The sequence below is a fragment of the Scyliorhinus torazame genome, chromosome 18 (assembly GCF_047496885.1).
Source record: "Scyliorhinus torazame isolate Kashiwa2021f chromosome 18, sScyTor2.1, whole genome shotgun sequence".
Taxonomy (NCBI): Eukaryota; Metazoa; Chordata; class Chondrichthyes; order Carcharhiniformes; family Scyliorhinidae; genus Scyliorhinus; species Scyliorhinus torazame.
The window spans coordinates 141,431,577-141,445,170 of record NC_092724.1 but is presented as its reverse complement, the minus strand read 5'-3'; the positions used below and the strand labels follow the sequence as shown (position 1 = coordinate 141,445,170).

At 47.0% G+C, this 13,594-nt stretch overlaps 1 protein-coding gene across 6 annotated transcripts in view; it reads right to left on the bottom strand.

The window, feature by feature from the left end:
- The window catches only part of LOC140395569 (archaemetzincin-2), a 213,487-nt gene extending 200,142 nt beyond the window's left edge, over positions 1 to 13,345 (bottom strand). For 5 of the 6 annotated variants that reach the window (XM_072483511.1, XM_072483513.1, XM_072483512.1 and 2 more), the window contains exons 1-2: positions 13,249 to 13,345; positions 8,737 to 9,036 (exon numbers count right to left, since the gene is read on the bottom strand). In XM_072483511.1, the coding sequence (XP_072339612.1) occupies positions 8,737 to 9,019 (283 nt within the window). In that variant the 5' untranslated portion in view covers positions 9,020 to 9,036; positions 13,249 to 13,345. Of the gene's footprint in view, positions 1 to 8,736; positions 9,037 to 10,325; positions 12,492 to 13,248 lie in introns of those variants that run through there. The other variant, XM_072483509.1, reaches the window with a different exon arrangement.
- Between the last annotated feature and the right edge of the window lie 249 nt (positions 13,346 to 13,594).

The following is a 13,594-nucleotide window of genomic DNA, read 5'->3' as shown; positions in this document are numbered from 1 at the left end:
GGATTCTGGGTCTCCCTGAAGGTGTGGAGGGGTCTGATGCTGGGGCGTACGTGACCACGTGCTGGGTACGCTGATGGGCACGGGGGCTTTCCAGCGGCCCCTGGAGCTGGATGGGGTGCAGAGTCCTGGCAAGGAGGCCGAGGGCGAATGAGCCGCCGAGAGCTATGGTGGTAAGGTTCCACCGCTTCACCGACAAGGAGTGTGTCCTGTGATGGGCGAAGAAGGAGCAGAGCAGCAGGTGGGAGAACACCGAGATCCGTATTTATCAGGACTGGAGTGCAGAGCTGGCCAAGAAGCGTGCGGGATTCAACCGGGCCAAGGCGGTCCTCCACAGTTGCTTCACAGCTCCAGGGTCCCAGGTTCGATTCCGGCTTGGGTCACTGTCTGTGCGGAGTCTGCACATCCTCCCCGTGTGTGCGTGGGTTTCCTCCGGGTGCTCCGGTTTCCTCCCACAGTCCAAAGATGTGCAGGTTAGGTGGATTGGCCATGATAAATTGCCCTTAGTGTCCAAAATTGCCCTTAGTGTTGGGTGGGGCTACTGGGTTATGGGGATAGGGTGGAGGTGTTGACCTTGGGGTAGGGTGCTCTTTACAAGAGCCGGTGCAGACTCGATGGGCCGAATGGCCTCCTTCTGCACTGTAAATTCTATGATAATCTATGATATGATAATCCACGGAAAGGGGGTGAAGTTCGGGCTGTTACAGCAGGCGAGGCTATGGGTTACTTATCAGGACCGGCACCACTATTTCGACACGCCGGACGAGGCGTGGACTTGCATCAATAATGAGAAGCTGGACTCGAGTTAATGGACTGCAGTTTGTTGTGGGGGTTGTTGGTGGGGGGGGAGGGGGCGGTGTTATGTTGGGGTTTTCCTCCTGTTTTCTTGTGTTTTTGTGGCCCCTTTGCCCTAGGCCCTCAAGGCTTTGGGTGAGGTCGCAGTTGGGAAGAGCTGCGTCACAGGAGGTGGGGTCGGCCCTGTCAGGGAGCGCGGTTTACCCGCAAAATGGTGGGGGTGGCACCTGAAGCTGGGGGTTTGAATGTACGGTACTTTGTTTTATTTTTCTTTCTCTGTTCACACGGGGTGTAGCGGGGGACTCTCTCTACCCCACTTAGGTGGGGGGTTGGAAATTTGTAAGAGGAACCCACAGGGGGATTGGAGGTGGAGGCGGGAGCGGCCGGGATCAGCATGAGTCAGCTGATTTACGGGAGCGTAATGGGGGGGGGGGGGGGGTTAAACGGATGCTTGACGGGGGGGGGGGGGGGGGGGTTAAGGTTGGGGGCTGGGATGCTGCTGTGCTGACTGAGGGGGAATCGATGTTAAAGGGGAGAGTCGGGGCGGGGAGCCTCCGCCTGGGGGGCTGGAGGGTGCGGGCACGTGGCTGGCCTAAAATAGATGGCTAGTCGGCAAGAGGGGGGGGGGGGATGAGGAGCCCCCCGAAAAGGGCTAAAGGCAGATGTAACCATGCTACAAGAAACGCATCTGAAGATTGCGGCTCAAACCAGGCTGAGGAAAGGATGGATGGGGCAGGTTTTCTACTCAGGGCTGGATGCAAAGAACAGGGGGGGTCGCAATTTTGGTGAGCAAGCGGGTGGCATTTGAGACGGCGGGTATTGTGGCGGATAAAGGGGGTCGCTATGTTATGGTGAGTGGCAGGGGGCCCAGGTAAATGTGTATGCTCCGAACTGGAACAATGCAGGGTTCATGAAGCGGATGCTGAGTAGGATTCCGGATCTGGAGTCATGCAGTTTGGTAATGAGGGGGGGGGGCCTTTAACACAGTCCTGGACCCCGCACTGGATCGGTCTTGGTCGAGATCAGGTAAGAGGCCGGCAGCGGTCAAGGTCCTGAGTGGGTTCATGGACCAGATGGGGGGAGTGGATCCGTGGAGATTTGCTAGGCCAAGGGCAAAGGAGTTTTCCTTCTTCTCCCATGTGCACAAGGCATACTCGCGGATTGATTTTTTCGTGGTAAGTAGGGCGCTAATCCCGAGAGTGAAGGGGGTGGAGTATTCGGCCATTGCAATCTCGGACCATGCCCCGCACAGGGTGGAGTTGGGGCTGGGGGAGGAGAGGCCAACGCCCTCTGTGGAGAATGGACGTGGGACAACTGGCAGACGAGGAGGTCTATGGGTGGGTTCAGAGGTGTATCCAAAGATAATGGGGAGGTTTCGGAGAGTGTGGTCTGGGAGGCGCTGAAGGCAGTTGTCAGAGGGGAGCTAATTTCAGTCAGGGCCCACAGAGAGAAGAGGGATAGAATGGAGAGGGAGAGATTGGTGGGGAGATACTTAGGGTGGACAGGAGGTATGCGGAATCCGAGGAGGAGGGGTTGTTGAAGGAATGCCGGAGCCTGCAGGCAGAGTTTGACTTGCTTACCACGGGGAAGGCTGAGGCTCAGTTGAAGAAGGTACAGGGAGCAGTGTACGAGTATGGGGAGAAGACAAGTAGGATGCTGGCGCATCAGCTGCGGAAGAGTGAGGCGGCCAAGAAGATTGAGGGAATTAGAGATGGGGGGGGGGTAACACGGTGCTGAGCTTGGCAAGGATTAACGAGGTCTTCAAGGACTTTTATGGCAAATTGTACGAGTCAGAAGCTCCGGAGGTGGGGGGAGGGGATGAGGCAGTTCCTGGACCAATTGAGGTTCCACAGGTGGAGGAGGGGCGAGTAGAGGGATTGGGGCCCCGATTGAGATGGAGGAACTGGTTAAGGGGTTAGAACATTACAGCACAGTACAGGCCCTTCGGCCCTCAATGTTGCGCCGACCTGTGAAACCACTCTAAAGCCCATCTACATTATTCCCTTATCGTCCATATGTCTATCCAATGACCATTTGAATGCCCTTAGTGTTGGCGAGTCCACTACTGTTGCAGGCAGGGCATTCCACGCCCTTACTACTCTGAATAAAGAACCTACCTCTGACATTCTCCCCTCAACTTAAAGCTATGTCCCCTCGTGCTAGACATCACCATCCGAGGAAAAAGGCTCTCACTGTCCACCCTATCCAATCCTCTGATCATCTTGTATGTCTCAATTAAGTCACCTCTTAACCTTCTTCTCTCGAACGAAAACAGCCTCAAGTCCCTCAGCCTTTCCTCATAAGATCTTCCCTCCATACCAGGCAACAATCTGGTAAATCTCCTCTGCACCCTTTCCAATGCTTCCACATCCTTCCTATAATGCGGCGACCAGAATTGCACGCAATACTCCAAATGCGGCCGCACCAGAGTTTTGTACAGCTGCAACATGACCTCATGGCTCCGAAACTCAATCCCTCTACCAATAAAAGCTAACACACCGTACGCCTTCTTAACAACCCTCTCAACCTGGGTGGCAACTTTCAGGGATCTATGTACATGGACACCGAAATCTCTCTGCTCATCCACACTGCCAAGAATCTTACCATTAGCCCAGTACTCTGTCTTCCTGTTATTCCTTCCAAAATGAATCACCTCACACTTTTCTGCATTAAACTCCATTTGCCACCTCTCAGCCCAGCGCTGCAGCTTATCTATGTCCCTCTGTAACTTGTAACATCCTTCCGCACTGTCCACAACTCCACCGACTTTAGTGTCATCTGCAAATTTACTCACTCATCCTTCTACGCCCTCCTCCAGGTCATTTATAAAAATGACAAACAGCAGTGGCCCCAAAACAGATCCTTGTGGTACACCACTCGTAACTGGACTCCAGTCTGAACATTTCCCATCAACCACCACCCTTTGTCTTCTTCCAGCTAGCCAATTTCTGATCCAAACTGCTAAATCACCCTGAATTCCATGCCTCTGTATTTTCTGCAGTAGCCTACTGTGGGGAACCTTATCAAACGCTTTACTAAAATCCATATACACCACATCAGCTGCTTTACCCTCATCCACCTGTTTGGTCACCTTCTCAAATAACTCAAATAAGGTTTGAGGGTTAGGGGGCATGCAGGCGGGCAAGGCCCCAGGACTGGATGGATATCCCGATGAGTTTTATAGGAAATTCTTGGAGCTGCTGGGTTCGCTGTTGTTGAGGACTTTCAATGAGGCTAAGGAAAAGGGAACCCTTCCCCCGTCGATGTCGCAGGCTCTGATCTCGCTTATCCTCGAGCGAGATAGGGACCCGTTGCAATGTGACTCCTATAGGCCGATTTCGCTCCTTAATGTGGATGCCAAGCTGTTGGCCAAGATTTTGGCCACTGGGATCGAGGACTGTGTCCCAGGAGTGATCAATGAGGATCAGACGGGGTTTGTGAAGGGCAGGCAGTTGAATACGAATGTGCGGACGCTCCTGAATGTGATTATGATGCCCTCGGAAGGGGGGATGCAGAAGTGGTAGCGACAATGGACGCGGAGAAAGCCTTCGATCGGGTGGAGTGGGAGTACCTGTGGGAGGTGTTAGGCAGATTTGGGTTTGGAGAGGAATTTATAGGGTGGGTCAAATTATTGTATCAGGCCCCGGTAGCGAGTGTGTCGACGAACTGGCTGCGGTCGGGGTACTTTAGATTACATCGAGGGACAAGGCAGGGGTGGCCCCTGTCCCCCCCGCTGTTTGCCCTGACGATCGAGCCACTGGCCATGCGTTGAGGGAGTCCAGAAACTGGAGGGGGTTGGTTTGTGTGTGTGTGTGGGGGCGGGGGGGAAGCATCGTGTTTCACTGTATGCGGATGTCGTGCTCCTGTACATTGCGGATCCGGTGGAGGGGATGGGGGAGTTCATGCAGATTCTTAGGGATTTTGGAGACTTTTCAGGGTATAAGCTGAATGTTGGAAAAAGCGAGCTTTTTGTGATACATGCGAGGGGCCAGGAAAAGAGACTAGGAGAGCTACCGCTTAAGATGGTGGAAAGGACCTTTCGCTACTTGGGCATTCAGGTGGTTAAGAGCTGGGGGGGTTCTGCACAAGCTCAATTTAGCGCAGCTGGTGGATCAGATGGAGGAGGACTTTAAGAGGTGGGACATGCTGCCGCTTTCTCTGGCAGGCAGGATGCAGTCCGTAAAGATGACGGTCCTCCCCAGGTTCTTGTTCGTCTTCCAGTGCCTTCCCATTCTCATCCCCAAGTCCTTTTTCAAGCTGGTAAATAGGATTATTATGGGATTTGTATGGGCAAACAGCACCCCGCATGCCAAGAGACTGTTCTTGGAGTGCTGCCGAACTTTTGCAGTTATTACTGGGCAGCGAATATATTCATGATTCGGAAATGGGTAATGGAGGGAGAGGGGGCGGCGTGGAAACGGTTGGAAGCGGCGTCTTGTAAAGATACTAGCTTGGGGGCACTGATAACGGCACCGTTGCCGCATCCGCCGACGTGGTATACCACGAGCCCGGTGGTGGCGGTGACATTGAGGATCTGGGGGCAATGGAGATGGCACAGTGGGGAAGCAAGGGCTTCAGTCTGGACCCCGATACGGAACAATCACAGGTTTGTTCCGGGTAGACTAGACGGGGGGTTCCTAAGTTGGCACAGGACGGGTATCAAAAGGATGGGGGACTTGTTCATTGATGGGACTTTTGCTAGTCTCTAGGGCGCTGGAGGAGAAATTTGGGCTACCCCCGGGGAATACCTTTAGGTACATGCAGGTTCGGGCGTTCGTGAAAAAGGTGGGGGAATTCCCGCTGCTGCCTGCCCGGAGGATACAGGATAGGGTGGTCTCGGACGTGTGGGTAGGGGATGGCAAGATATCGGAAATATATCAGGAGCTGCAGGAGGGGGAGGAGGCCACGGTGGAGGAGCTGAAGGGCAAGTGGGAGGAGGAGCTAGGTGAGGAGCTGGATGAGGGCCTGTGGGCTGACGCCCTGGGCAGGGTCAATTCCTCCTCATCTTGCGCCAGGCTTAGCCTGATTCAGTTTAAGGTGGTGCACTGGGCGCATATGACAGTGACGAGAATGAGTAAGTTCTTTGGGTGGAGGTGCTCAGGGAGCCCAGCAAATCATGTCCATATGTTCTGGGCATGCCCGGCACTTACAGGATTTTGGAAAGGCTTCGCAAAGGCTATGTCCAAGGTCATGGATACTCGGGTAAAACCGAGCTGGGGGATAGCGATATTTGGGGTATCAGGCAATCCAGGAGTGCAGAAGTCGAAAGAGGCTGGAGTTCTGGCCTTTGCGTCCTTGGTAGCCTGGAGAAGGCTCTTGTTAATGTGGAGGGACATAAAACCCCCAAGCGTCGAGGCGTAGAGGCTTGGGTCAGTACATGGCGGGATTTCTCTGGTTGGAGAGGTTAAAGTTTGCCTTGCGAGAGTCCTTGCAGGGGTTCTCCAGGCGGTGGCAACCGTTCCTTGACTTTCTCGTGGAACGTTAGGTGGAGGTCAGCAGCAGCAGCAAACCAGAGGGGGGGGGGATCTTGAATAAAAACAATTTTTTTTAAAAAGGTATGTCGGGAGATATTTCATAATTCTCAAAAAGATATATGTTCCATTGTGAAAAACTCATCTATGGTTAATGAAGGAAGGAAGTTAAGGGTGGATTCACATCGAAAAAAAAGAAATTGTACAATACTGAAAAGATTTGTGTTAGGCTAGGCGATTGGGAACATTTTAGAAACCAACAAAGGAAAACTAAAATAAAGGGGGACAAATGGAGTATTCGAAAAACTAGCAAGAAATATAAAAAGAGTAAAAGCTCTAAATGTATATATAAAGGAAAGAGAAGCAAAAGTGAGCATCGGTCACTGAGGGGGTAAGACTGGGGACCTAATAATGGGAAATAAGGAACTGGCAGAGATTTTGAATAAGTATTTTGTATGTCTTCACAGTAGAAAGAGAGAGAGAAAACCTGGAACATAGGACTTAAAACAATTACAATCACTAGAGAAAAGGTACCAGGAAAACAGATAGGACTGACAGCTGATAATCCTCCTGGACATAATGGTCTGCATCCTGAAGGAAGTGGCTGCAGGAATAGTGGATACATTAGTTGTAAACTTCCAAAATTCCCTAGATTCTGCCTAACAGATTGGAAAACCGCAAATGTAATGCCACTATTCAAGGAAGGAGGGAGACAGACAGCAGGAAACTACATACCAGTTAGGTTAAAATCTGTCATTGATACATTTATCAGTTTGATGAGGATATAATAAGCAGAGTGAATTAAGGCGAACCAGTAGACGTAGTTTAGATTTCCAAAAGGCATTTCATAAGGCACCCATAAAAGGTTACTGCAGAAGAGCTCGTGGTGTTCAGGGTGATACGTTAGCATGGATAGAGGGTTGGCTAACTAAACAGGAAACAGAGTTAGAATAAATAGGTCATTTTCAGGTTGTCAAACTGTAACTCGTGGTGTACCACAGGGATCAGTGTCAGGGCCTCAATACATATGATCTTTATTAATACTTGGATGAAGGTATCGACTATATTGTAGCCAAATTTGTTGAAGATACATGGATAGGTAGGAAAGCAAGTAATGAAGAGGATACAAAGAGAAATACAAAGGCATATATGTTGATGCTTTGAGGGAGTGGGCAAAAGTTTAGCAGATGGAGTAAAATATGGGGAAATGTGGTAGGAAAAACAGAATATCAATTAAACGGAGAGACCACAGAATGTTGTCTTTATAAAACATTCCCTCTCACCCACCGTAGGTATTTTATGGTCTGCAATAAAGGACACTCCAATAAGCTACAACCTAGTGTATGTTTTTTAAAAATCTATTATCCAACAAAAAAGTAAAAATGGGGACTGGGATAAAATAATCCTTATTTTCTATCACATGCTATCATGATTCTAGTCTCTTTGTAAAGTGAACTGGATGGTATACCTTATGAGCCGAACCTTGGATCCTAAATGACAGCTTAAGTAAAATAAATGAACAGTATAAAACAATAAATATACACTGCTCATCTTTCTTGATGAATAAAACAATGATACCACTCACTTTCTCTCCAATGATAGACTTTAAAACAGAAGTTGCTTCAGTCCCTGCTGAACTGTGAAATGTGCTGCAGTTTCAAATTAAACTAGATTCTCTGCTGGCAAGAATCTGACCATTTTCTGTATAAAGACAGCCCAAGTACATCAATCAGCACTCTGACAAGATAGTGAAACAAAAGACAGTACAAATGGGATCTCTAATGATGACATTAAATCAACAACCATTCATTGGATATCAATCATTTGGATTAGATTTGCCATTTTAACAGAAAAGCATGGAGACAACTTGTAATAAAAACTGCAGTGAGTTGAACAAATTTATAGAACATATCATCGAAGCATCAAATGAAGTTTTTTTGAAGTGCTCCATAGGTACAATGTATCAGAGCAAAACTTTTGCATCCCAGTCTATAAATTGTCTCCACCTTGCAAAAGGTAGCTAACCACGACTGACCTTAACCCTGTCTATGTTTTAGTCCCATGTTATTTCTAACAACAAGAAATAAATATAAAATTTGACCACAAAATTTCAGGGTTTTTTTTCAGTGACTTTGGATAGTTGTATCTTAGGACGGAGGGCACAACAAAAATGATACTGAAGGTCTGATATATTCCAAGATTTTTAAAATGGGAGAATGTAATAGATGGTAACTGAGCTGGGGCTGATTATTTCAAGGAACAGAGGGTTGAAAAGGTAAAGTTGGTTGGTCAGGAAAGGAAGCAGGTGAGAGCTTTACATCATGGAGGAAGATGTGGGTGTGGGAAAAGCTGTGCAACGCCTCAATTTTGAACACAATTAACTCTATGAATGAATTAGAAAATGCATTTGTTTTCAAGGAATAAACAGTTTCCTTATCCAAAATCTGAACAAAATAGCATTATAGGATCATACCAATGGTCTGAATGTAAATAATGTTTTTCCTGAGAATTGGTGCTTTTCTCTGTGGGCTGCTGTAAAACGTGTAGAAATCTTGCTTTGGTTCTGGGTGACTAAGGATCCAGTCAGACTTCGAATACAATTCAATAGGCTTGAAAAGGGTGCCATCTGGCCGAAATGCTTCTTCTAGGAGTCTTTTCACCCTTGGACTGAATTTCTCATATAATTCGATTACATCCTTATGATTAGATATCAGAGCTGTCCTCAGTGTTTCTTCATTGTGTCTGATAGTCTCCATCAAGAAAAACAAAGCCACTGGAAATAAAATAAACTAAAACTCAGTATTAGTTTAATTTAAATAGTTGGGTTCAGCTTTTTCTGTCTTCCCCCAAACTTTCAGTAACAGTACCGCGTTGGACTTCTTCACTATTTCCAAAATCAAAACTTGTTTTCACCTAAATGTCCGTTTACAATTTTCTGCTCCCATCCGCACTGCAATCATACAATCCCTATATGTAGGAGGCCATTCAGCCCATCGAGTCTGCACCGACCCTCTGAAAGAGCACCCTACCTAGGCCCAACCCCATCCTATCCCCGTAACCCCACCTAGCGACAGTGTAGCATGGCAATTTCGTCGCCTCAAACAAGTGGTTTCTACAGATTGGGGCCCACCGTGACACTGCCCTCAGCTTAAAATTCTGACGGAGTTGCCACCATTTTATTAGTGTGGAGACTACCACCGGATTCACAGAATATTTTGTTGGTGAAGATGCCATCACCAGGGCCTCCAGACACGTCCCTCGACATGACCCCAACTCCATCTGTACCCAACTAACTTCCTGATCCCCAAACCACTACAACACCTACTCCGTATTGGTTGCCCAGTAATAATACATCAGGTTTGGCAGCGCTAACTCCCCCAACTGCCTTTCCCTCTGTAGGACTCTTCCCTGAATTTGAGGTGTTATGAGGCCCCGTTATGAGCCTCTCCATCGCCCAAAAAACAACTTTGGCAGAAAAACTGGGAGGCTTTGAAATAAAAACAAAAATCGCGACAAAATGTTCATCTTAATGGATTGAATTCCACCCGCCAGCGACATTGGAAGGCTGTCCCACCTCTGCAAGTTAACTCTTTTTTTTAATAAAGTACCCAATTATTTTTTTTTCAATTAAGGTGCAATTTAGCATGGCCAATGCACCTACCCTACACATCTTTGGGTACACGGACAGTGTCCAGGGCCGGGATCGAAACTGGGTCCTCGGCGCCGTAAGGCAACAGTGCTAACCACTGTGCCACCGTGCCCAGGAAGTTCACTCTAACATGCTCGCCAAGCTTATAATCTAATATACTAGCACTTATTGTTTCATGGCTTTCTTCATTACTCTATACCAAACATAAATTGTCCGATTATACTGTTGAATATCCATTGTCTACACACAGGTTCTTCTCTCAAATTTCATTTTACTCCATTCCTACTGAAGTTATTGTACTCACCTTTTGCCTTTTTCAGTTCATGTCAGTTTATATAGCCATTTTTCATCACTTTCCAATTTTTATTTGCTTGTGTTATGAAATCTATGTGTATTCTTTGCCTACAACTTACCTTCTCTCTCACTTTTTCAATCCTTCCTAAAAGGACTTTGCATATTTTCTCTTCAGATTCTACTCCTCATCAGATTATTGGATGCTGACCGGTCATCATTTTCTGTACTTAATGATGCTTCTGGGGAGTCAAGTCAGGTTTGCTATGGTTTTTGCGATTCTGCCAGAAGGCCTTTGACCGGAAAAGTTTGTTGTTTCTCTTTCCATAGATTCTGCCCGACTTGCTGAGTATTTCCAGTATTTTCTGTTTTTATTTCAGTGATCCAGAATCTGTAGTACTTTGCTCTTATAACTTAGTGATTTCAGACACCCAACTCTACCTCATCACCACCTCTTTTGATTGTACCAGTGTTGCTAAATTCTAAGTCTGACATCCAGTACAGGATGAGCAGAAATTTTCTGAAACTAGATATCTAGACCTCTACCCCATTATAAACTATATTCCATAGCTGCCAACTACACCCCACTCCCTGGTATCTGCATGAGGCTGAACCAGGCTATTCTCAATCTTGGTTCACACTTGACCCCAGGGTTAGCTTCCAACCACATATCATGCCATCACCAAGACTGCCTCTTTCTACTTCTGCAAAATCACCCAACTTTGTCACTATCTCAGCTCAACTGCTGTGGAAAATCTCATCCATGCCTTTGTTAGCTCTGAATTTGACTCTTCTAATTCATTACTGACTGGCCTCCCTTGTTCTACCCTCTGTAAATGTAAGTTAATCCAAAACTCTGCTACTCATGTCAAGTCCTGTACACCCATCACCCCATGCTCACTGACTTACATTGGGACCCAGTTAAGTAATACCTTGATTTTACAATTCTCATCCTTGATTTCTAGTCCTTCCACGACCTCGCTATCTCTATAATCTCCTTCAGCCCCACAGCCCTCAGATCTCTGTGCTCATCTCATTCTAGCCTCGAGTATGCCCGTTTTAATTCCACCACCATTTGTGGCAAGTGTTTCAGCTGTGTAGACCTTAAACTACAGAATTCTATCCCTAAATCTTTCACTTCTCTTTCCTTCCTCAAGGCATTCCTTAAAGCCTTATTTTATCCATTCACCTTAATATTGCTTTGTGGCCTGGTTTCAAGGTTTACTTCATAACATAACTATGAAGCACCTTGGGATGTTTAGTAGTACTATATAAATACACGCTGTTGTTCCAGAGATAAAGTTTACTGTATAATAATAGTTCAAAGTCATCAATGCAGTGTCTCCATCAAAATATGAGAATGCGAAAGTGATGGCAGATTACTGGGAGTTTTAGCTTTTGGAAGGGAGCGGAAGGTTTTCCATTCGCTGGTTTAGCTCAGTGGGCTAGACAGCTGGTTTGTGATGCAAAACAAGGCCAGCAGCATGGGTTCAATTCCCGTACCAGCTGAGAATTCTGAATTCTCCCTGTGTACCCGAACAGGCGGCGGAATGTGGCGACTAGGGGCTTTTCACAGTAACTTCATTGCAGTGTTAATGTAAGCCTACCTGTGACAATAAAATAGGTCATTATTATTATTGATAGAGGGGTAGCTCAAAAGAAATAAGGTAGCTCAAAAGCAATAGGAAGTGAGGAAAAGGACTACAATGCAGCCTTTCCATATCTCATTATTGTTACCCTACCCAAATGTTCAAACCAAACGGTAACATTTCTACATTTACCACCTGAGATTTTACAAATGATTCAATAAATCATGTATAAACAGAGATTTTTTAATGGCGAGAACTAAAAATAGCCAATTTTTTAGCCAATTAAGTCACATAAAAAGTCAATGGTTTATGTATCCCAATGCAGAGCACCCCAAAAATTTTGTTGTACGTCTACTAACTTGTTTTCATTTCAGACTTCCAGTGCACGCCTTTGTTTAAAACCTTTTCCCCAGAACATTGCTCTCAATGCCAGAAAAGAAAAACTAGTCTAAAATTTCAAGTCTTAGAAAATCACTGTTGTGGTGTTTTACCACCCCTTTATCCAACAAAGGCTAATTGTTTAGAGCAATATCCTTTTTTTAAATAAATTTAGAGTACCCAATTCACTTTTTCCAATGAAGGGGCAATTTAGTATGGCCAATCTACCTAGCCTGCACATCTTTTGGTTGTGGGGGCGAAACCCACGCAAACACGGGGAGAATGTGCAAACTCCACACGGACAGTGACCCAGAGCCGGGATCGAACCTGGGACATCGGCGCCGTGAGGCAAAAGGGCTAACCCACTGTGCCACCGTGCTGCCCTTAGAGCAATATCCTAAGATACTAATACAAAAGCAAAAAACTGAAGAGGTTGGAAATCTGAAATAAAAACAGGAAATATTCAGCAGTTACTTTTTGGGGCCGTTAAATAACGATATTTGTTTTTTCTCCTGCCTGCCCTGCTCCTCAGTATTTACAGTCCTTTTTGTTTTTATCCCAAGTTTAATCCAGGATTTTTCCCTGTAGCCACTTTTACTATGTAAAAAAACCAGGAAATATCACATGGCAAAGGAGTTCTGGATTTTCACAACCGAAAATAAACATTTTAATCTTCGCAAATAATAATGTCGAGGGACATCAGGCTCAAAAAATGAAGGCGAGAACAAAATCTAGGTAAAGAAGGACAATTTTTCATCTACACCGCACTCTTAAAGCTGGTTTTAAATAAAAGCCGGTGACTATCTAAGTTACTGATCGCCGTTCTTCATTGGATATCAGATTGGGATATTTGCAAAAATCTCATCTTTGCACCACCCAACAAGGCCTTGCCTCCAGTTCCTGCCCCTTCGACGCTCCGCCCACTCCACCCTCCCAACTCCATCGACGTTGCCCTGCCCATCGTCCCAACCACCTTTCACCCGAACTATCTCCTCCAACCGATATACCGCCCCTCCCTTACGCACGCAATTCCGTCAACGCTAAAAACACAAAATATTTGCTGAAGCTAAATCATCACCTTGCGTGTGTTGAGGCGATGTGGGGTGGGGGACGCTAGGCGAGATAATTTTGTTTCATGCGTACAATGACAGTAAAAACAGCCCAGGACAGCGCCACCGCCCGCTCGAGATGGCGCGGACATGCGCAGTCGTCGGCCGGCAGTGAACCGGCAGCGCGCGCGGGAGGGCGGGACCAAGGGAGGAACCCGAGGGGCGGGGTCTGACGTGCCGGGGTGGGGGAGAAAAAGCCTCGGCTTTAAGAAAGGGGCGGGGCCTGAGGGAAGCTCGAGGCCACGAGCGAGACAGGCAGGAGCGCGCAAGATGGAGGCCGTGGATGTGCGTAATGGGAACATGTGGCTCAGTGTT